Genomic DNA, 24,934 nt, shown 5'->3' on the forward strand with positions numbered 1-24,934 from the left:
AGCCCCTACTCTTGTTAAGAATCACTAAGAATTCTAGTGAACCTTGAGTAAAGAATTATCCGTAGTCTCTCCCACCTGCTTAGTAAGCTTTTTGATACCTACTGTTCTACTTTTGATGCCTCGTACTCTAGCCCTACAGGATGGAGTGGAGCTTCAGAAAATAAGACGGGGGCTTGGTGTGACTCTGGGTTTTCTAATTTTCCTTTTTATTTTGTCCTTTTCTTTTTTCTATCCATTCCTAGTGTTGGATGTTGAGTGATGACAAAAGCTTGTTCTATAACAGGTTGTTGGGATACTAATATTTAACATGGATTACCATATTTAATATGAATGTTTTTAATATGTTTCCAAATACACAGGAAAATCATGGAGGACATAGTCATTATAGCTGGAGCAACTGATACTTGACTTACTACAGGTGTATGCGCATGATTTAGCAGAACTAGGATTTGAATCTAGACCTTTATTCCTTAGGAATGAAACAGTGGCAGGAAAGGAGAGTCTTATCCTTTTCTATTTTAAACCATACATTTGAATTTGGTAAAAACAAAAATTTTCACTTGAACATTTTTTGTCTTTGTATCTATGGTTTTACAGTGTAACCAGACTGGCCTTGAACTAGTCTGTAGCCCAAGCTAGCTTCAGGTTCTTAGTCTTCTTGCCTTTGCTTTCTGCTTTCTAGTAATGGAATTAGAGACATCTGCCACAGTCTTGACTTTTACACTTTTCTTTTTAATGGAAGAAGCGTTTTGTAGCAGATATGATATAGGAGGGTCATCTGTCTATATCTTACTTTCATTGATTAATAAAGGACTGCCTTGGCCTTTTAATAGGGCAGAAAATTAGGTGGGTAGAGTATACAGAACAGAATGCTGGCAAGAAGGCAATGAGGCAGACACCATGATTCTTTGACCCGAAACGGATGTAGGCTAGAATCTTTCCCGGTAAGCCACCACCTCGTGGTGCTACATAGATTATTAGAAATGGGTTAAGCAAGATGTGAGAGTTAGCCAAGAAGAGGCTAGAGCTAATGGGCCAAGCAGTGTTTAAATGAATACAATTTGTGTGTTGTTATTTTGGGTGTAAAGCTAACCATGCGGGAGCCGGGCGGGACCAAAAGCAGGCCTGCTCCATCATCACTACACAGATACTGTTGTTTGTGGATTTACCATGGAAAATGATTCAAGGATTCTTTATAAATGTCTAGCTCAGGTTAACAGAGACAGTTGTTAGCATGTTTTCCCAATCATTTTTTTTCCTCTCTAAATTTAATTTATTGAAAGAACAAAGAAGCAAGCAAGAAATGATTTATTTTCTCATGCTATCCTTCATGTAGGTTTAGGCCTACATAATTAATATATATGTGTATATATATATATATATTTGTGTATATCTGTACGTATATATATACATACACACACATATATGTATAGTCTGTTTATAGTCAAGCTCCCATCATGTGTAATTGTGCATACATAAAATACTTACGTATGTGCACATAGGCTTGTATTCAAATTGAGTCTCTGACTCATATTGCTAATACTCAATGTTGCTTTGGTGGCTAATATGTATTATTTATTCTTAGATGAGTTAGTAGAAATAGATTGTACAGGCCTCATCACCTCCATGTTTTAGATCATGCTACACAAAGAGGTGCTTGCGAGGTTACCAGTTTTTGGATGGTGATTTCCTATTGTTAGAGATTTATCAAGTGGTCAAGCTACATTTGGAGGAAGCAGTAGTTCTTTTCTACTGGCTCATTATTATTATTATTATTATTATTAATTTTTTTTACTGTCTTCCATGTAGTTTGTTTCTATAAATAATATCACTATACAAATTCTTCACTATCTTGAAATAATTTCCCATCTAAAGGTCTAAATGGAATTTTTGTTTGCTAACTTCGGCCATGTATTAAATTCTTATGATGACAGCTTCCTTCACTCCTTTAGAAGTCTCTTTTTGGCTTCCTTTCATGCCTTAAGTTGTAGCTGAGATTATATCTTTGTCCCCCCCTCATAAGCTAGAGCATCGTTTTCTGGTGGGAACACCAGCCAGACTCTATAACATTATTATGCCACAGAGAATACATGCATTACAGATCCGTTATAAATAACTTCAGCAATTCATCACTGCCCATGCTTAGTAAGTTTTCACATGAAGAGTGACAGCTTTTATTTTGTTACTGTGCCAGCTCTAGTTTAGAATGGAAGTTTTATTTTAGCTCCTCAAAGTTTTCATGAGCCCAAGACAGTGCCATGAACCCAAGACAGTGATACTTATGAAGTGTTTTTTTTTTTTTTTAATGTGGGATATGCAGCTGGCAGTGTCTACTTATTACAGACCCATCAACAAATACCTCACTAAAACTCATGCAGCAACCAGATTTTTTTACTTTTTATTTTTAACTTTTTGGCTTGGCAGACTTAATGTAAATTATGGAGGAGACTTTTTCTTTGTGCCACCAACTCACAAATAATGACACAGAGAATTGTTAATTATGAAAGCTCAGCCCTAGCTTATGCTCGTTCCTAGCCAGTTATAACTTAAATTAACCCAGATATTTAAATCTACATTCTTTTACGTGGCTTGGTTATCTTTATGCTGTACTGACTATCCTGTTTCCTCCATGTAGGACTAGCGACCTTGCCTTTCTTTTTCCCAAGACCACTCTGTTCCCAGAAGTCCCACCTAACCTCTTCCTGCCTAGCTATCAGCCATTCAGCTCTGTATTAAACCAATGACAGTGACACATGTTCACACAGTGTAAAGGAATAATCTTAAACAAATTAGTGTCATTGTTTGTTTTCTTCCAAGTAAGTTATTTAACTTGACTGACGTTTGAATTGGCAGGGAGATGTAAAGAGAAGTACTTAATTATTGCTAAACACAGTTGCCCATTTTCAATGAGAGCATTCCGTTTATGTCTAGTGACTGCTTAAAAATGATAACAGGTTCTGTTAAGTTACATTAATGTAAACAAGTCATGATAAGGAGATTTGGGAAAAATAAGTCTGTCAGGCACTCTTAACTGCTCATAACAACTTCACACATTGAAGGAGATGAAATTTTAGTGGACTGATACTTATTTTTGCCTCAGAAATGACCCAGTAATTAAACAAGTTGGATATTGTCAGGTCCCAAAGAAATCTAGGATAGGTCTCACTCAGTACCTGTGGCTCCTCCCAGCAGTTCTCCCTGCACCACCCACTCTAAACTTCTCCTTCCCAGTGGCTGCTGGGCTTCTGTTTCCTTCACCCTTGCTTCAGATTCCTGTATATCTCAGACATGTTGGTTGTGTTGGTCTTCTGGCTCACTCCTGGCCACTTGTTCCATGCCTCTCTTCTTGTTCTGCTTGCTACCTCTTTTCCTCTCTTGCTCCCCTTCCTCACCCTACTCCTCTCATGACCCCGTTAAGTTTCAGTCTGCTGGCTGTACTCAGTCTAGATCCTTCAAGATGCCTCTGGCTGTTCCTCCCTCAGATCTACAATAAACGTTCTCAACCATACCTTGGAGCAATCATGTCCTCATGTTTTTCATACTGATTATCTGTTTAGTATTTGTGGCTTTCTACCTAGAAACTTCGAAAGCTTTATGTAACAGTTTTGATAATCAGAATGTTTGCATTTTTTTTCTCTTTTTTTTTTTGGCCAGGCGGTGGTGGCGCACGCCTTTAATCTTAGGTCTCGGGAGGCAGAGGTAGGCAGATCTCTGAGTTTGAGGTCAGCTTGGTCTACAGAGCTAGTTCCAGGACTGGCTCCATAGATACTGAGAAACCCTGTCTCGAAAAAAAAGTTTGCATTTTTAATAAGAAAGTGTTGACATATATATACAGTTAATACAAATTTTATTATATTTCTTGGTGTGTGTGTGTGTGTGTGTGTGTGTGTGTGTGTACATGCACCCAGGTAAATACCTGCTAAACTATGTGTGTGGTAACCAGTGGCTAACTTTAAGGGGTTGGTTCTTTCCTTTTACCACGTAGACATGGATCCCAGGGGAATCAAACAAACTTAGTCATTAGGTTTGGTGCCAAGTGCCTTTATTTGCTAAGCCATCTCATCAAGTTCGTTATTCTAATTTTTGGATTCACTCCCTAACACTGCAAAAATTAAAACAACAGCAATTAGATTTTTCCTTTAAGTGCTTATTAGAGGGGAAATTGTTGATCATGTATCACACTTAAAACATTTGGAGCTAGGGGTTTAACTTGGTGGTAACTGTGGTTATCACATGAAGCACCAGGTTCAATCCCCAACATCAAACAAAACATTTAAATAACAATATTTCCATCAAAATAACTATATATACAAAAAACCCTAGTTAGCTTTAACTGTTAACCTGACAGCATTGGCTCTCTCAAAAAGAGATTCTTCCTTCAGTGAGGTATTGCTTAGATCATATTGGCCTGTAGTTTTGTATGTTAGGTATTGTCTTGGTTGTTGATTGATGTGAGAGGACCTCGTCCACTGTGGCAGGTGGTCCTGGGTTATTTAAGAAAGCTAGCTAAACTTGAGCCAGCCAGGAAGTAGTGTTTGAAATGGTTTCTTGTTCATGTTCCTGTTTGAGTTCCTTCCCTCACTTCCCACAGTGATAGACAATGATTTGTAAGCTAAAATAATGCCTTTCATCTCTTAAGCAAATTTGGTGTTTATCACAGCAGCAAAGAGCTAGAATACAAACTATTTCTGGTTATGTTCTATAAAATCACTATAACATTAAGTTACTAGTCACTGAACATCCTTAGGGGGAAACCCAGAGTTAGGTTTATAGATGCTTTTGTACATACACTGTAACTGTTGCATTCATGCTTCCGTCCAAAAACACCTTAACATGCATTATTAATTTGGTAACATTGAACTCGACACAACACTTTAACTCATGCCTAAATGCTGGCCTTGAACTCACAGAAATCTGCTTCCTGAGTGCTGGGATTGAAGGCATGTGCCACCACCACCTTGTTTAAATGCAGCTTTTCTAACACCTGTGTTTTCTGTTAGACACAGCCTAGACTTCTTACATTTGTATACTTATTTATTCTGAACTTTTTAGACAGGGTCTCTTTCACAGCTCAGTGATTGATTAAATTGGCCAGCAAGTTCTCAGGATCCTCCTGTCTCTTCCTCCATGTTGTATATCAGTTTCTTCTGAGATCAAAGCCTTCCATTTTGGAGGAACCTTAAAATGTAGGATGTAAAAAGGAAAGTGAAACAACAGGATGTTTTAAGAGGAGGTGAAACACTCCATCCTGGAGGGAAGCTCCTTAGCTAAGTAAACTCAAAATAGCAACCGGAAATTCTTGAAACTGACCAGATTCTCTAGGAGTACATAAACACTAAAGTTTCAAGACAAGCCAAGATACTTTATACTGCTAGCTGGGCTGTCTTGAAGAGACTCACACCAACCTAGCTGCCTGAAAGAAACAGACCTACATAGTTGTTTGTAAGAGGCTCAGACTAGTGGACTACCAGGAAAGGACACTTGGTTGAGCTGCCTCTAGACTATGCAGTGTGCTTCAGGTTTCCAGCTTTCTAGCTGGGGTGGACTTTTGGTGATGTAGCTGTCTTTAAGTCATTTCTGGTCTTACCCATAGTTCTATAAGTAACCCCAGTACAACTTATTAGTTTACCAAGTTGGACTTTGATAGTACCTGGACTTGGTTTGTCATTGATTCCCTATTTGGGGTAAGTAGACTTTTATTCCCGTCTTCCCAGGAATAATGCCACACAATACTCCCCAGCACTGAGTGAGATTACAAGCAATGTTCTGCTACCCTGGTTTTTTACATTGATGTTAGAGATCATCATTCGGGTCTTCATGTTTGGGTAGCAAGTACTTTACTGAGTTATTTGAGTTATTTCATAGCCTCATTTTGCACTTATGCATACTTCAGTATTAACCCTAAACACCAGGACATTTAAATTGCAAAATCAGTAAAATGCACAAAAATGTAAAAAAAAAAGCACCAAAGACCACATAAAGGACACTCAGGAAAGCAGTGGGTCACCTTGTTTTACCTGTGCTAGGCATATATGAATCTGTCAACTCAGTTTTTGCAGTCCTTTTGAAATGCCTTTGAGTGAGTGCCAATGTATTTTACTAAGAGAATGGATGACCATGTGTGTGTTAATGACATTTATAGTAGTGAATATTATAGAATGCTTTCTGAGCTAACCATAACAAAAGACAAAGATCCTATTTCAAGTTTCCTAGTTCTTTGAGTGCATTGCTTAAACTTAGCAGTCATCTAGCATCTCTTCTCCACTGTAGGACAAGAAGAGAAGAAGAAAATGCTTCAGTGTTTAGTGGTGTGTCAGAGAAGGAAATCATTCCCACTTCCTCAAATCTCTCATCCTTGAATCATAGTGGTTTGGGTAATTAATTGTTCTGTAGAGGGCAGCCCCCTGCCAGTAAGGGGAAGAGGAATGTGCCATCTCTTACTGACTTATTTCTTCTATGACACATTAAGAAGATTTATAATCTTCTTCATCTCTTGACTGGTGCTCATTGATTTACCTTGAGAGTTAATCAATGAAAGCATCCAAATCTGGACAGGTTGTATTACTTAGTATATAGAGTTATTCAAGTCATGGCACATTTTGATTCAAAACATGGTGTCTGGCCCCTAACAGCCCTATGTTATCATTGGGCTCTGTATCCTCAGATACACCCAACTATGTGTCCTATAGGGGCTAGGGATATATCTCAATGGTGGAGCACTTGCTGACATCACCTAAGTCTGGGTTCAATCCTAGTATCACTGGGTGGGAAGTGCTGAAACAAACTACAGCTGTACTGAACATGTGGACTTTTTTTTGTCATTATTATATAAACATATTTTAAAATTATTTATATAGCACTTGCATATTGTTAGCTAATAAAAGTAAAGATAACTTAAAAGTATATGTGAGAAAGTCTATAAGTTAAATGTACATGGTTCACCCTTCTTTTTATTTTATAAGAATAAAGACTTGAGAGCCCATGGATTTTGGCATCCTGATTATAATTTAGATATATTGGTACCATTCCTCCATGGATACTGAGAGACTATATGCTGATTGCTTGTCTGGGCATGGTGGAAGGCAAAATCATGGCTCTGCAAGATGATCATATTCTGTGAATTCCAGGAACATGTGACTATATTACATTGTCTTAATCTGTTTTTGTCACTTTGTTACTAACGATACATTGACTGGTAGTTTATAGGAACTAAGAGTTTAATCAGTGCACTGTTTTGAAGGCTGGGAGTATCCAAGGATGAGGGTTTGTATCTGATGAGGCCTTTGATGATGATGACCCTATAGAGTTCTGGGGTGGCCCAGAGCATCACATGGGGAGGGGTTTATAAGAGATGAATTGAAACTGGTTCTGATAAGAGACTCACTCTGGGAACAAACCATTAGTTTATTAATGGAGGAATAGTTTAATTCATTCAAAAGAGGAACCTTTTATGGTTTTTCTCAAACATGGTCCTTCTTGGTCTGTACCACCTCTTAATTCCTCACAATTTCAACATGAGCCTTGGTAGAAACATTTAGATATGCTATTTCAGTAACTTTTCCTGTCTATAAAATACCATTACAAAAACAACTTAAAGGGTGTTTATTTTGGTTCATAGCTCAAGGGAACAGTTTTGTTTCAACAGGGAACTCCTGACTGTAGGAGCTTGAGGCAACTGGTCACATTGCATTTGCAGTTAGGAAGCAGAGAGTGATAATGTTTGTTCAGCTTGATTTTTCCTTTTTGAGTCTAGGACCCATGGAATGATACTGCACAGTAGATCATCTCACCTCAACCCGATCTAAATAGTATGCCACTGACATGTCTGGAGGTTAACCTAATCTAGGTAATCATTCACAAAAGGTAGGGTGCAGGCACATGTGTTTGCAGATGCAGGTAAGGTTGCTAATAAACTGAGAGTTTGCTTAAGTTTTGAAACAGTGATTGCCTCCTGGGATATCTGAGTGGACCCAATATTAACAAATATTTATTAACAAAGATTTTATTCAGTGTGTGCGTGTTACCATTTTAAGCTACCTATCAAATTTATTCTTTCATTCTGGAGGTGTTTTTGTGGATTGTTTGTTTGTTTGTTTTCCTGACAGGGTTTCTCTTTGTAGCCCTTCTGGCCTGGAATTCACTGTAGACCAGACCATTCCAGAACTCACAGAAATCTGCCTGCCTTTGCCTCCAGAGTGCTGGCACTAAAGGCTTGTACCAGCATCTGGTTTATTCTGGAGTTTTAATGTGTGATGGGTTGCTTTGCTTTTTTTTTTTTTTTTTTTTTTTGAGCATGATAAATTTGAAATTCCTGAGAAAGACTCCAGTGGATGCTTAGTAGACAACTTTACCAGTTTCCAGAGAGCCTTTTGGTTTCTGGAAAAGAATGTCTGTAGGCATTTTTTGTGAATCACACTTGTTTTCCGTGTGTCAAAATACCTAAACTAAATCAACTAAAGGAAGAAAGGTTTGTTTTGATGTATATTTTCAGGAGTTTTAGTTCATGGTTGGCCAGCATTTCTACTTTGGGGCCAACGTGAGGAAGAATATCATGTCTGGAACATATGGTAGAACAGAGGTGCACTCCTTATGGCATCCAGGAAGGAGGAAGAAAGATAAGGAGGGGAGGAGGAAAGAATGCATGTCTAGGAACAAGATAAGTCCTTCCTTGACATTCTCCTTCCTGCAACTAGACCATAGTCCGTTTCTACCCCACTTCTAGTGATATCCTCAAATTATGAATCCATCATTGAATTGATCCAAGATCAAGAGCCAGTCACACAGATTATCTATTAAAACCAAAGGTAAAATTTTAAAACTTTACTGCCAAGCACTCAGAAGTGCTACTACTGATTGCTCAGAATTTTCACTCTTCATCTCATTCCCATGAAGCCTGTACCTCACAAGTCCTCCAAAATCCAAAGGATAGGAGTAAATAGTGTTTATAGTCCTAATGAGAGGAGACTAGGGAAAAAGCCAAAAGCTACATACCCAATATAGAGTACCCTAAAGATCTTGGTCTTCCAAGTTTCTCCAGTAGTAAAAAGTTTGAAAGCTATATGCCCTGCAGGATACATCCACACTAACACAGTGCAACTAAAGAAAACCCAGTTTAACAACAACAACAACAACAAAAAAAAAAGCATGGGTATGGGAGGGAGAGGATTGGTAGATTAAAATAACAATAAAAACATCCTAAAATGTAAGTTACTTTCCATATCTGTCTCAGCAGGCAGCTAGGCCTTTAGCAAATGAGCCTTCATGGAACATTTTAGATTCAAACTATGTCTTAGTTTTGTTTCCTATTGTAGGGATAAAATACTCTGACAGAAACACATGGGAATAAAAGGATTTATTTTAGCTGACAGTTCCAGGTTATAGTCTATCATAGCAGAGAAATCAGAGTGGCAAACTTGAAGCAACTGACCATGCTATAGTCAGGAACAGAGAGTGGATGTGTGTGTACTTCAGCACACTTTCCACTTTGCCACTCTTTAATCTCTTTTTGTTTCTTTCTTTGTTTGTTTTTTTGAGACAGGGTTTCTCTGTGTAGCCCTGTGACATGGGATTTCCCTCTGTTTGCTGTGAATATGTTTTATTACCATTGGTTAATAAAGAAACTGTCTTGACCTATGGCAGGGCAGAATATAGCAAGGTGGGAAATCCAAGCAGAGATAGAAGAGGAAAGAAGGTGGAGTCTGGGAGAATGTAGCTATCAAAGGAATAGCATGCCAGCACCAGTAAGCCACAGTCTCATGGCAATACATAGATTAATAAAAATGGGTTAATTTAAGATGTAAGAGCTAGCTAGGAATATGCCTGTATGATTATTTGGGTCTGGATGGCTGGAAATGAAGTGCAGTCTCCGTTTACAGCCCTAGTTGCCCTGGAACTCACTCTGTAGACCTGACTGGCCTCAAATTTAGAGATCGGCCTGGCTCTGCCTGGTGAGTGCTGGGTGATAAGTATTGGATCCTCAGTTATTAGGTATCCTTCACCAGTGCAGTAAGCCAGTCAAGTTGAATTAATAAGTCCAGGTTTAATAAACAGAGCAAAGCAACTCCCCGGTGACTCTCAGAAAGGCAGGAGAGGAAATCACATGGTGGGTCTTGGTGTAGGAGGTTCCTTTGTCTATGTGTTGCTTTTATTGGTTGAACAAGTTTCTAGACACAAATACAGAGTTTAACATGGCTTTTTGCTGTTTGCTGGCAGTGTGCCGCACAGAGTTTTTCCCGACTCAGCAGCAGTACCAAAAAAAAAAAAAGCCGCGTAGTTTTAAAACCCAGCTTCCTGGGCTGTACTGCCGGGTGTTTCTGTGCCTGGGAGGAAAGTATCTGAGATCATGCCCGTGGCTGAGCTCTGCCTGCCTGGGCAGACTGCGGGATCAGGCTTGGGCAGGCGGGAGAGCATGGCGGATTCCTGCCACCATACATAAAGATGTTTCCAGGCTGTCCAGTGCTCTGTGTGGCAGATTTGGCTGTAACTCAGAAAAAAAGAGGTTATAAACTGCTGAGCATGGCTCCTACCTGGCAGCCCCAAAGCTAGCAAAAATGTTATGTCCACCATTTTGAAATTGGAGAGAGACAGAGGCAACATCCAGAGCAGCTGCAACCAAGCTGCTTAGCATTTTAAAAGCTCTCCAAGACAGTAGAGAATTACAGACAATTCAATAGGACAGATTCAGACATCAGTGACCTCTAAATGGATCACAATGTTGTATAAATGTATGTAGGCTTGTGAGAGAAAAGATAAAGAGTATACAGAGTCATAGAATAAAGTTAATGCTTTAAAAAAAAGGGTAAAGTCTTTAAAGAGACGAGACACAGTACATACAGTCATAGATTAAAAGGAAGTAAAACAAATAAGCCATGTAAAAAATGAAAAATTCACAGAGAGTCTGGATTCTGTGTATTCTTTAAATTTTTTGACTGTGAAGGAGCTAAGTACAGAGAGATGTTTCATTGTGTGGGCTGCTAAGCCAAACCAGAATGTATATTAAAAAGGTATTATGTCTTCAGAATTTGGGCCTAAGGATATGATGCTTTGAAAAAGAGGTTCTTCTGTTTTCACAGAGAATGAGACCCTGTGGATTGCTTCTAGACCAATAGGGTATGATAGACCACGCCTTCCTGAAAGGTTGCTGTAAACACCCTCAAAAATTTCTTTGCCCAACTGCTGACTGAGATAAACCTAACACACAGGATATACCATAAAAGACCCGATTAACATCGCATACAGCACAAAGCAGTTTGGAGAGAAAAAACTGTGCCCATATTCCCAAATATTGTTTATAAATGTTCTTTTACATTTAAAGGGGGGCATGATATAGATAGGAATAATTTGCATTGATATGAATCTTAATTTACTGATACTAATTTAAGGTCAGTCTTGTTATATGTATATTTCTGCTCTTGATTAAGGTATTGTAATTGTGTATTCATTTAAAAATGTATAATTAGGAAATATAGATTAATAGATAATCATCTATAATAGCCAAAGTTGGTAGTCATGTTAGATTTTCTAGATGTGCATAGATATATTTTAGATAGACATTATTCATATCTTTCAAAGACTACAGAATATGGCATTTAAAATGTTTTAATAACCTAGGGCTTTTCATGACAATGAGACACATCTGCTCCTGGCAGCACCAGATACTTCAAGAGGAAGATGGGCATCAAAAAGGCTCCTTATGGAGTTTGATAGCCATTTCGGCAAGAAACTGCTCTTGCTTGGACTGTTGCATAAACTGGACCTAAAGAACCCACAGAGAGAGGACTGCTGAACTTGCCTAAAGGTGAGATGGTCCTTTGGAGTTCCTGTTTCATAAAAGAGTCTGCGAGACATTCTGCAGAACACAAAAGAAAGTGACTAAACTGTCTTTGGAATTTCCTGCTTCATGGAAATGTCTGCTGGATGCTATGGGCCTGTAGGCTGAAGATGGATACCTCAACGGTACAAAAGAACTTTGGGTGACTGTCCAGGCAGCGAGATGTCTCTCTCAATTCCAGAGTTTTGGAATTTGCTTACAATGTACTTCCTGTTTACATAGGTAATATATCCTTCTGGAGTCTTTGATGGAGTTATAGAATTTATAGTTACAGATTTCGTTAGTTATAAACTGTAATTCTTGCTTGATAACTGTTTTGTTGTGTGTACTTTTACTATGTTAAAGTTAAAGCCTTCCTTTTGTTTAAACAGTAAAGGGGAAATTGTGTAGGAGGTTCTTCTGTCTATGTGTTGCTTTCATCTGTTGATAAAGAAACTGCCTTGGCCTTTTGATAGGGCAGCACTTAGGTAGGTGGAGTAGAGAGAACTGAATGCTGGGAAGAAGGGTAGATGGAGAGCTGCCATGGAGCTGCCAGGTCAGACACGCTGAATCCTTCCCAGTAAGCCACGACCTCGTGGTGATCACAGATTATTAGAAATGGGTTAATTCAAGATGTGAGAGTTAGCCAATAAGAGGTTAGAGATAATGAGCTAGGCAGTGTTTAAGTGAATACAGTTTCTGTGTGATTATTTTGGGTGTAAGCTAGCTGGGCAGGACGAACAAAGGGCACCGATGCTCCCATCAACGAGGTCTGGCAACCAAGTCTTAAATCCTGTAGGTATGCTCTTAGCAGCCCCAAGAGAGGATCTTTTCTTTTCTTTTCTTTTCTTTTTCTTTTTCGATTTTTTTGAGACAGAGTTTCTCTGTAACTTTGGAGCCTGTCGTTGAACTAACTTTTGTAGACCAGGCTGGCCTCAAATTCACAGAGATCCACCTGCTTCTGCTTCCCAACTGTTGGGATTAAAGACATGTGCCACAACCCACTAGCTGGAAGTCTTTCTTTGGGCAAGGTCTGGAGAGGGCAGATCCGGGAGCTGCTGTTTGGCACACTGAGGGTAGGATTTGTAATGGGCCCTCCCAACACTGGGCATGGCCCTGTGCCACAGTCTCTCTACTCTTAGAAAGTTCAGGATTCCCTACTGTGCTGGATAGTTTTGTATCGACTTGACACACACTGAAGTCATCTGAGCAGAGGGAAGCTCAGTTAAGAAAATGCTTCCATAAGATTGGGCTGTACACAAGCCTGTAGGGATTTTTTTTTATAAGGGAGGTTCCCAACCCATTGTGGGCTGTTTTGTTCTGGGTTCTATAACAAAGCAGGTTGTGTAAGCCTTGAAGAAGTAAGCCTTATAATAAGCAGCATGCCTCCATGGTCTCCGCATCAGCTCCTGCCTCCATGTTCCTGTCCTGTTTGACTTCCTGTCCTAGCTCCCTGTGATGATGAACAGTGATACAGAAGTATAAGCTGAAATAAATAAACCTTTTCCTTCCCAAGTTGCACAGAATAAGACACCTATGTAGGAATGCTTGCCTCTCATAGTAGGTAGGTCTTCCCACTATTAAGGCAATCCTCCTATCTCCACCACCCCAACTTGCACTTGCTCTAAACAGTCTTTCATTGAGATTCACTTCTCAGGTGATTTGAGATTGGGTCAAACTTTGAATTAAAACTAACCATCACGAACAAGAACATCTAATAGATTTTGATATTTTAAGTGATCTGAGACTTTGCCCATTAAAGACTAAAGTTGTTTTCTAACAAATAGTTGGAAAATCACTGCTTTCCTATGCTATTCTGTGAACTTTGCTTTTAGGAGAAACTTAGGAGGAAACAAACCTATTTAAAAAGCAAAGTTGAAACTTGCTCTATTTTTTCATTTGTAGGTATCTATAGAATTGTATTAGCATTGATAAAAGCTAAAGAAATTGAACAGTAAACATTTAATGAACACCTATATATAAACCCCAATTTATTATTATTATTTTATTGCTTTAAAAAATACCAATCCAAATTCCCACTCCCTCCCCTCTTCCCGTACCCTCCCACTCCTCCCCCTGCAATCCTAAGAGAGGACAAGGTGATCTGCCCTTGGCAGGTTCAAGGACCTCCTTACTACATCTAGGTTGAGCAACGTATACATTCAAAGAGAATAGGATCCCCAAAAGCCAGTACATGCAGTAGAGACAAATCCCAGTGCCACTGTCAGTGACCCCTCAGTCCGCCCCAGCTGTCAACCATATTCAGAGGGACTAGTTTGATCCCATGCTCATTCACTCCCAGGCTAGTTGGAGTTGGTGAGCTCCCATTAGCTCAGGCACACTGTCTCAGTGGGTGAACCCCTCATGGTCTTGACTTCCTTGCTCATATTTTCCCTCCTTCTGCTCTTCAATTGGACCTTGGGAGCTCAGTCCAGTGCTTCGATGTAGTTCTCTGCCTCTGTTTCCATCTATTGTTGGATGAAGGTTCTATGGTGATATGTAAGGTGATCATCAGTCTTGACTACAGGACAAGGCCAGTTCAGGCACCCTCTCCTCTATTGCTTAGGGTCTTAGCTGGGCAAACCCCAGTATTTTATGTGTTTAATTTATTGATAACAGGACAGAACTTTTTATTTATTTATGGTTTTTTGAGACAGGATTTCTCAGTGTAGCCTTGGCTGTCCTAGAACTTGCCCTCTTAACCAGGATGGCCTCCAACTCAGCGATCAGTCAGCCTCTGCCTCCTGTGTCCTGGCATTAAAGGCATGTGCCGCCACCACCCGGCTAGGACATAGCTTTCTTAATGGAATTTTTAACTTGAGAAAAACAACTTTTAGTATGTTTGGCTATTAAAGTGTCAAGAGATTTCAAAACTCATCCGGTGGTGGTGGTACATACCTTTAGTCCCAGCATTAGGGGAGACAGAGGCTGGTGGATCTTTTGAGTTTGAGGCCAGCCTTGTCTACAGAGTTCCAGGACAGCTAGGGCTACACAGAGAAACTCTGCCTCGACACCTACCCCGTTCCCCCCAAAAGATAGGGTCGTCCTATGTAGCTCATGCTAGCCTAAGATCTTCCTGTGTTGGTAACCCTTTCTGCCAATAATAATACATACATACATAAATATAAATAATTGTACACATATGCACAGTATAACATGAAGAAAACAAGAAAAACTAAATATAAGGGGAAGCAGGACTGAATGCAGGTACTAGATGTAAATTACTGAAGGGTATAAAGTTGATTGTTTTTCTAATTCTAGTTCTGTCATAGACTTTGATTTTGGTGGTAGATAAGTACATGAAATACATTTGGTGCTGAAAAGTCTAGTGGGAAGCTTCACAGTTTCTGTTTCAAATGCCAATTCTAACTGGCTAAGTTCACTAAATTGTGTAGACTACGGTTTGGTTATTTTGGTATGTGATATTTTTATTTGCAATTTTTTTTTTTTTGATTTTTCGAGACAGGGTTTCTCCGCAGCTCTTTTGGTTCCTGTCCTGGAACTAGCTCTTGCAGACCAGGCTGGCCTTGAACTCACAGAGATCCGCCTGCCTCTGCCTCCCGAGTGCTGGGATTAAAGGCGTGCGCCACCACTGCCCGGCATTTGCAAAATTTTTTAAAAATGAATTTTTAAAAGGTTCTTATTATAGATGTCAAAGTAGCTTAAATTCTCAAAAATAGGATAAACCTGATAGACTGATACCCAGAAGTATACTAAGTTGTTTCTAATGATTGAAGTTTTACTGAAGGTAATTTACTTTGTTTTCTTAGTTTATCAAATCCATTGTTTTAAATTTTCTGGGTTTTTGTTTGTTTGTTTTTGTTTTTTGAAACAAGGTTTCTTTGTGTATTCCTGGTTGTCCTGGATCTCAGAGATTTTTCTGTCTCTGCCTCCTTAGTTTGGGATTAGCGTTCTATGCCACTCCCCCCCCCCCAGCTCAGCATGTTGTTTTAAATGTATTCATTTTCTTCTTATTTGGAAATACTTTTTTACACACTATGTTCTAATTTCCATTTCCCCTCCCAAATCCTCTCTACTTTCTCACCCTTCTAGATCCATTCCTCCTTTTTCTCTCTCTTAAAAAAGATAGGCCAGAAAACCAAAAACAAGCAAACAAAAATAAAACAAAATGAATATAAATAGCAACAAAAACAAAGAGGACAAAAAGCATACAAACATGAAACATAAAATTTCAAAATGACCAATAAGGCAACAAACACCCAAATGAAACAACAAAAGATCTCCAGAATTACCTTTCAGTTCATTTTGTTGTCCATCTACTAGTAGGCATGGGACCTACCCTTAAAGTGTGGTTTGTATATCTACACTAATTTTTCATTTTTCAGCAGTTGTCAATAGGTGATGGCTTCTTGATTAGGAATGGGTGCTGATGTCTACTTTCCCTTCTCAGCACTGGTACCCTGTCTGCATTAGACCTGTGCAGGCCCCTCACATGCTGCTGTATTCTCTGGAGTTCATATGTGCAACAGTCCTGTTGTTTCCCTTGGTGGCATCCAACCCCTCTGGCTCTTCTTCTGCATAGTTTCCTGAGTCCTGAGGGGAGGGTTTATTTGAAGACGTCCCATTTAGGACTGAGTGTTCCAAGGTCTCTCGCTCTCTGTGGGTTGTCTGGTTGTGGGTCTCTGTATTAGTTTCCATATACTGTAGGAAAAAGCTTCTCTGATAATTGAGTGAGACACTGATCTGTAGGTATAACAATGTTACTAAGAGTCATTTTATTGCTTCTTTAATTGTTCCTTTATCAGAACAATAATCAAAATTTTAAATCTTTTAAGCTTTACATTAATTTGAAATTTAAAAAATTATATCCCTTAAAATGACCATCAAAAAAGTTGTATCCCACAGCAGAAAATAAATTATGAATTATTTACAATTCTTTGCATCAGGTCAGGTCCTTCTCATGGCAGTCTTCTTTAAAGAAGCTATGAGCTGGGCGTGGTGGCACTGGGCTGAATCCCAGTGCATGGTAAGTTGCTGCAGGAAGATCAGAAAAGAAACCAGAAAGTTCCAAGGACATAGCAAGTGAAGGCTTACTTTTTCAAGGTCAGTTTGTGTATCTGGTGTGTGTGTGTGTGTGTGTGTGTGTGTGTGTGTGTGTGTGTGGGGTGGGGTAGTTCCCAGAGTGAGCCCTGCAAACTCAGTTTTCAGTAGACCATGTTTTCTGTTCTTTGACTCTTGGAAAACTAAGTTCTTTGTTTTTAGTAGACACAGTACATACCCTATAGTAGTCTGCCACTTCTCTCTTCCTGTGTTTTCTGTTTTATGATCCTGTCTGTCCTTTGTGCTTTGTACTAAAGGAGGTTTTAAAATGAAATCAGAGAAAAATCATTGACTATTTATAACCCTTTGAATTGCTTGACTGGTAGAGATTTCTTGTTTATACTTGTTTTAAAAGTAAGTTTATAAATTAATTTTTTTAACAGTGCTGGAGACTAAACCCATTACACATGTTAGGCACATATTCTACCTAATCTCTAGCCTTCTGAAGGCTTTCTCAAACATTAGAACGTTGTTGTAAACTGGAGCCATCTGGGCAAAATGCCAAACTACAACTTTGTCCTTTAGCTGGTTGCAATATATGATGTCACAATTGGTTAGCTTGCTGAATTTGGAAGGAATGTACATATAAATCCTTTTTAAAAATTCAAAAGTTGTTAAGTCTGAGAGTTTTTAGTCTCTACTAATAATAAAGGGACAAGTTACTGGTGAGAGGTGGGAGGCTGTTTTCAAAGTGAGTGGATTTGTGTTGATTAAGTAGTGAAGATGGCTGTCAGTAATGTTACCCTATTTCTAAAGTTTTGGAAAGAACTAATATTGAATACCTTATCTATGAACATTATGCACATAAAATGTATACAAGGCTTTCCTAGAGAGTGAGGAAAATGTAGTTTAGAAGGCAGTAACCCTAGGTTCCACTGAGCCACATCTTTAAGAAGACAGCTTTTCCTCAGCTCCAGGTTCCTCACATGAAAAATATAGTAACTATGTCTACTCCTAGTAACAGGTTAGGATTGTGTGGGAAATAAAACTGGGAAGATAAACTACTATCATCTGTTTTTAAATGAACTTAACATATTGTATTTCATGATAGTCTATTCTGTCTGCAAGGCCTAGCCAGATGCATTAAAAACCCTACCTCAGATTCATTCCAGCTTTACCAAACAGTTATAAAGCAGGTTCTATTTTTTTTAAGATTTATTTATTTATTACGTATACAGTGTTCTGCCTATATGCATTCCTGCAGGCCAGAAGAGGGTACCAGATCTCATTACAGATGGCTGTGAGCCACCATGTGGTTGCTGGGAATTGAACTCAGGACCTTTGGAAGAGCAGGCAGTGCTCTTAACCACTGAGCCATCTCTCCAGCCCCATAAAGCAGGTTCTAATAAGTGAATTCTTTAAAAGAATTATTTTTTGAGACACTATATAACCCTGACTGTTCTGGAACTCAGAAATCCACCTGCTTCTGCTCCCTAGTGCTGGGATTAAAGACATGTCCGACCATGCCCAGCTAAAAGTAAGGAAGTTCTGATATTTATAGTTGGAAAGTTTTGAGTTATAAAATCGATGTAGGAAAACTATTTCTAAAACTCTTTGCTATGTTTGAGTCTAGGAGAAATCAAATATGAGGTTGTTTGTTCTGTAAAATTGGTTAGAACTAAGCTACAGTTGATTGATTTTCTTTTAAAAGAAAGTTTAAAAAAACATATAAAATGTTATTTGTGGGAGGAAACAAAAGATCTTTTGAGACAGGATCTCCAGTAGCCTAGACTGGCCTTTCACTCCCTGTGTAGCTGAGAATGACTTTGAAGTTTTGATGTTCCCACTTCTATCTCCTCTTGAGTACTGAGGCCTGGTTTTATGTGATGCCAGAGATAAAACACATGCAAGCACCAATACATGGTGCATGCAAGGCAAATCATCTTAACAAACTGAGCTACATCCCCAGCCCCCAAATCAGCACCTTTATTAGTGTGGTATATGGCTTCATTGCTTCTCTTCCTAGTCTTATGTTGTACTTCCAGTCTGAATTACTTATGGTTTTAAAAATACATTGTTTTTTCCTTTTCCATGGCTTTTCAACACCCTGTTGTCTCTCCTTACAAGACTCTGTATCTCTGCATCTTTATTTTTCTCAGATTTCTTACTGGTCTTTCACTCAACCCCAAGACTATTTTTGGAAAATAAGCAGGTAATAGGGAAGTTACCCTGAAATGCCAGGTCAAGGGTTGGGTTCTGTTGTCTGGTTTCTAGGAAGCCCTGTGGAGTGTTAGAGAGAGAAATGATGAACAGGGCCCCCTCAATTTTAAATTAGCAAGCAATAAAAAAAATTGGGTTATATTTTAAGTAAAAGTGAGAAAGGAGGAAGTTGAATTTGCTAGAATAAATGTTGGGAGGTGGACAGTATTAAGAGGCTAGAAATTTGAAATCAAGTACTCGGCCATTTTAGTGTCCAGCAACATTTTGTACTGCTACAACTTTTTTCTTACAAGATTTTGAAACAAGACAGATTATTAAATTTTTTTGATCTATTCTTCGAGAAGTTTAAACATGCATATAATGTATTTGATCCTATTGACTCGTGGTCCCTTGTACTCTCCGCATTTGTCCAGTAAGAGAAGAACTGTCCCTGTGCATTTGGGTGTAGGGCCATCCAATGAACTATTGCTAAGCTACTAGAGGCCGCATACCTGAAGAAACTTGACTCCTATTCACAGTGGGAGTTGACTCGCAGTCAGCTGCCAATAGCTCTCAGCTAGGGAAGGAGCATCATAAGTGCATCCCCATCAATGCTGGAATTTGCCTCTCTTGATCTTGTACAGGCAGCTGCAGCTATCAATGCCCCAGTCATGTCCAGAAAACACTATTTCACATGAGCCCTTTCCAGCCTCTGTCTCTTTAGTCTTTCCAACCCCCTTATTCCTTGATAGTCTCTGAACCTTGCAGGGAGGGGGAGTGATGTAGATACCACACTTGGGACTAAACATTCTGTGGCTAATTTATTGTCTACAGTTTGACTAGTTGTGATTCCCTATATCAATTGTTGTCTACTGCAGTAAAATAACCTCTCTAATGAGGCAAACTAAATAGTGGTAAGATTGTTTGGTAGTTATTCAGGTCCTGACCACTATTTCCACCACTAAACTAGAACTCAGTGATTAACTTGTAGTTCTGATGGTTTTATTTTCTTTCATTTAAAAGCAATTTTCTTTTTTTTTATTACTTAAAAACATACCAATCCATATTCCCACTCCCTCCCCTCCTCCCAGTTCCCTCCCTCTCCCTCCACAGACTCTCCCCCACCCCTCCAACCCTAAGGGAGTGCCATGCACTGATGAAGGAAGGTCATTGGCTAATAAAGAAACTGCCTTGGCCCATTTGATAGGCCAGCCTTTAGGTGGGTGGAGTAAACAGAACAGAATGCTGGGAGGAAGAGGAAGTGAGCTCAGATGCGAGGCGCTGCTCTCCAGAGCAGACACTACGAAGCTCCGACCCAGGATGGACGTAGGCTGGAATCTTCCCGGTAAGCGCACCTTGGGGTGCTACACACATTAATAGAAATGGGTAATCAAGATGTAAGAATTAGCCAGTAAGAAGCTAGAGCTAATGGGCCAGGCAGTGTTTAAATGAATACAATTTGTGTGTTGTTATTTCGGGGGCATAAGCTAGCCAGGCGGCCAGGAGCCGGGCTGTGGGAAGAGGTCCACAGCTCCCTCACTACAATGCACCCTGCCCTGTGGAAAGTCCAAGGCTCTCCCTACTACTTCTAGGTTGAGCAAGGTTTACATCCAAAGAGAATAGGATCCCATGAAGCCGGTATATGGAGTAGAGACACATCCCAGTGTCACTATCAGTGGCCCCTCAGCCTGCCCCAGCTGTTAACCCTCTTCAGGGGGGCTTGGTTGTTCCCATACTCATTCACTGCCAGTCCAGTTGGAGTTGGTGAGCTACCGTTAGCTCAAGCAAACTGTTTCAGTGGATAACCCCCTCATGGTCTTGAATTTCTTGCTCATACTCTCACTCCCTCCACTCTTCAACTGGATCTTGGGAGTTCAGTCTAGTGCTCCGATGTGGGTCATTGCCTCTGTTCCCCATCTGTTGTTGGACGAAGGTTCTATGGTGATATTTAAGATAATCATCAGTCTAACTACAGGGTAAGGTCAGTTCAGACATCCTCTCCTCTGTTGCTTAGGGTCTCTGCTGGGTTCATTGCTGTGGATTCTTGGGCATTTTTCTAGAGCCAGTTTTCTTGCTAACTCCATAATGGCTCCCTCAATCAAGATACCTCTTTCCTTGCTCAAGTTCTCCTCCATCCCCCCTTTTCCCCGCATCCCTGCCCCCCTGCTCCCAAATTATTGTCTGATTCCAATTTCCAGGTGGGTCTATATATATTTTTCTTTGGGTTTACCTTATTACTTAGTTTGTCTAGGATCCTGAGCTATAGGCTCGTTGCCCTTTGTTTATGACTAGTATCCACTTATGAGTGAGTACATACCATATTCATTTTTTTGGGGGGTCTGAGTTACCTCACTCAGGATGATGTTTTCTAATTCCATCCATTTGCATGCAAAATTCATGTCATTATGTTTTACTGCTGAGTAGTACTCTAATGTGTAGATGTGTCCCACTTTCTTTATCCATTCTTCAGTTGAGAGGCGTCTGGGTTGTTTCCAGGTCCTAGCTATTACAAATAATGCTGCTATGAGCATAGTTGAACAAATGCTCTGGTAGTACGATTGAGCATCTTTTGGATATATTCCCAAGAGTGGAATTGCTGGATCCTGAGGGAGGTTGATTCCCAGTTTTCTGAGGAACTGCCACACGGATTTCCAAAGTGGTTGCACAAGTTTGCATTCCCACCAGCAATGGATGAGTGTTCCCCTTGCTCCACAACCTCTCCAGCATAAGCTATCATTAGTGTTTTTGATCTTAGCCATTCTTACAAATGTAAGATGGTATCTCAAGGTTGTTTTGATTTGCATTTCCCTGATAGCTAAGGACTAAGAACAAGTCCTTAAGTATCTTTTGGCCATTTGAAATTCTTCTGTTGAGAACTCTCTGTTTAGTCAGTTTACCACTTTTTAATTGGGTTACTTAGAATTTTAATGTCTAATTTCTTGAGTTCTTTATATATTTTGAAGATCAGACCTTTGTCTGGTGTGGGGTTGGTGAAGAATTTTTTCCCATTCAGTAGGCTGCCTTTTTGGCTTATTAACTGTGTGCTTTGCTTTATAGAAGCTTCTCAGTTTCAGGAGGTCCATTTGTTGAAGATGCTTTCTTTTTTTCCATTGTATAATTTTTGCTTTCTTGTCAAAAATCAGGTGTTCATAGGTGTGTGAATTAATATTCAAGTCTTCAATTTGATTCCATTGGTCAACGTCTCTGTTTTCATGCCAATACCAAGCTGTTTTCATTAGTGTAGCTCTGTAATAGAGTTTGATGTCAGGGATGGTAATGCCTCCGGCAGTTCCTTTATTATACAGGATTGTTTTAGCTATCATGGGTTTCTTGTTTTTTTATCTGAAGTTGAGTATCCTTCTTTCAAGGTCTGTGAAGAATTGTGCTGGGATTTTGATGGGGATTGCATTGAATCTATAGATTGCCTTTGGTAAGATTGCTATTTTTACTATGTTTATCCTTCCTATCCAAGGGCATGGGAGAGCCTTCCATTTTCTGGAAATTTCTTTCTTCAAAGACATAAAGTTCTAGTCAAATATGTCTTTCACGTCCTTTGTTAGTGTTACACCTAGATATTTTATGTGATTTGTGGCTATTGTGAAAGGTGATGTTTCTCTGATTATCCTCTCAGCTTCTTTATCCTTTGTGTATAGGAGAGCTAATGATTTTTTTGAGTTGATCTTTTATCTTTTATCTTTTATCCTGCCACTTCACTGAAGATATTTATCAGCGTAGGAGTTCTCTGGTAGAATTTTTGGGCTTACTGATATACACTATTATATCATCTGCAAATAATGAAAGTTTAACTTCTTCCTTTCCGATTTGAATTCCCTTGATCTCCTTATTTTGCCTTATTGCTATTGCTAAAACTTCAAGAACTGTATTGAAGAGATATGGAGAGAGCCTTGTCTTGTTCCTGATTTTAGTGGAATAGCTTTGAGTTTCTCTCCATTTAATTTGATGTTAGTTGTCGGCTTGCTATATATTGCTTTTATTATATTTAGATATGATCCTTGTATCCCTAATCTCTCCAAGACCTTTATCATAAAGGGGTTTTGAATTTTGTCAAATGCTTTTTCTGCAGCCAACAAAATGATCATGTGTTTTTTTTTCTTTCAGTTTGTTTATATGACGGATTACATTGATTTTCGTATGTTGAACCAGCCCTGCATCTCTGGGATGAAGCCTACTTTGATCATAATGGGTGATTTTCTTTGATGTGTTCTTGAATTTGGTTTGCCAGAATTTTATTGAGAATTTTTGAATCCATGTTCATGAGTGAGATTGGTCTGTAATTCTCTTTCTTGGTTGAGTCTTTGTGCAATTTTGGTATCAAGGTAACTGTAGCTTCTTCAAAAGAGTTTGGCAGTGTGAAACACATTAAGGAGTATAGGTATTAGCTCTTCTTGGAAGTTCTGGTAGAATTCAGCACTAAAACCATTTGGCCCTGGGCTGTTTTGGTAGGAAGGTTTTTTGATAGGAGCTTCTATCTCCTTGTGGTATATAGGTCTATTTAAGTTGCTTACCTGGTCTTGATTTAATTTTGGTAGGTGGTATCTGTCTAAAAAATTGTTCATTTCTTTTACTTTTTCCAGTTTTGTGGAGTACAGATTTTTGTAGTAGGACCTAATGATTCTCTGAATTTCCTCAGTATCCATTATTATGTCCCCCTTTTCATTTCTGATTTTGTTAATTTGGATGTTCTCTCTCTGTCTTTTGATTAGTTTGGATAAGGGTTTGTCAATCTTGTTGATTTTTCTCCAGGAACCAGCTTTTTGTTTCCTGGATTCTTTGGATTGTTTTCTGTGTTTCTATTTTGTTGATTTCAGCCCTCAACTTGAATATTTTCTGTCTTCCTCTGCTTTTGGGTAAGTCTGCTTTTTTTTTTTTTTTCTAGAGCTTTCAGGAATGCCGTTAGGTCATTGATGTGAGCTTTCTCCATTTTTCTTATGCGGGCACTTAGTACTATGAACCTCTTAGCACTGCTTTCATAGTGTCTCATAGGTTTGGGTATGTTGTGTCTTCATGTTCTTTCTTTCTTTTTTTTTGGTTTTTCAAGACAGGGTTTCTCTGTGGTTTTGAAGCCTGTCCTGGAACTAGCTCTTGTAGACCTGGCTGGTCTCGAACTCACAGAGATCCGCCTGCCTCTGCCTCCCGAGTGCTGGGATTAAAGGCGTGCACCACCACCGCCCGGTGTGTCTTCATTTTCATTGAATTCAAGGAAGATTTTAATTTATTTCTTTTTCGACCCAGGAGTGGTTCACTAGTTGACTGTTCAATTTCCATGAGTTTGTAGGCTTTCTGAAAGTATTGTTGAATTCTAACTTTACTCCATGGTGATTTGATAAGACACAGTGGATTACTTCAATATTTTTTTATATCTGTGGGTGTTTGCTTTGTTACCGAAAATGTGATCAATTTTAGAGAAGTTTCCATGAGATGTTGAGAAGAAAGTATATTCTTTTTTGTTTGGGTGGAATGTTCTATTGATGTCTGTTAAGTCCGTTTGATTCATTACATGTTAGTTCTCTTATTTCTCTGTTTAGTTTCTGTCTGTTTGACCTGTCCATTGTCGAGAGAAGATTGTTGAAATCTCCTACTATTAGTGTGTGGGGTTTGATGTGCAATTTAAGTTTCAGTAATGTTTCATTTACATATGTGGGTGCTCTTGAATTAGAGACATAGATATTCAGGATTGAGACTTCATCTTGTTATGAGTATAAAATGTCCTTCTCCATCTCTTCTGATTGATTTTAGTTTGAAATCAATTTTGTTAGCTATTAGGTTTAGCCACATCTGCTTGTTTCTTAGGTCCGTTTGATTGGAAAACCTTTTCTCAACCCTTTACTCTGAGGTAGTGTCTGTCTTTGAGGTTGAGGTGTGTTTCTTGTAAACAGAATGCTGGATCCTGTTTTCGTATCTATT

General features: G+C 39.1%; 1 protein-coding gene across 3 annotated transcripts in view; it reads left to right on the plus strand.

The window, feature by feature from the left end:
• LOC121458917 (tyrosine-protein kinase Yes) overlaps positions 1 to 24,934 on the plus strand; it is a 70,856-nt gene that overhangs the window by 7,403 nt on the left and 38,519 nt on the right. Inside the window, exon 1 of one of the 3 annotated variants that reach the window (XM_041668307.1) lies at positions 12,012 to 12,052. The exons of 1 other annotated variant lie outside the window; for it this stretch is intronic. Coding sequence is in view for 1 of the 2 variants with exons in the window: in XM_041668305.1 (XP_041524239.1) it covers positions 23,210 to 23,213 (4 nt within the window). In the remaining variant the exon portion in view is untranslated. Of the gene's footprint in view, positions 1 to 12,011; positions 12,053 to 23,189; positions 23,214 to 24,934 lie in introns of those variants that run through there. One more of the 3 variants, XM_041668305.1, reaches the window with a different exon arrangement.

The sequence above is a fragment of the Microtus oregoni genome, unplaced genomic scaffold (genome assembly GCF_018167655.1).
Source record: "Microtus oregoni isolate MIOR12 unplaced genomic scaffold, Mior012 000018F_ref0000195, whole genome shotgun sequence".
NCBI lineage: Eukaryota > Metazoa > Chordata > Mammalia > Rodentia > Cricetidae > Microtus > Microtus oregoni.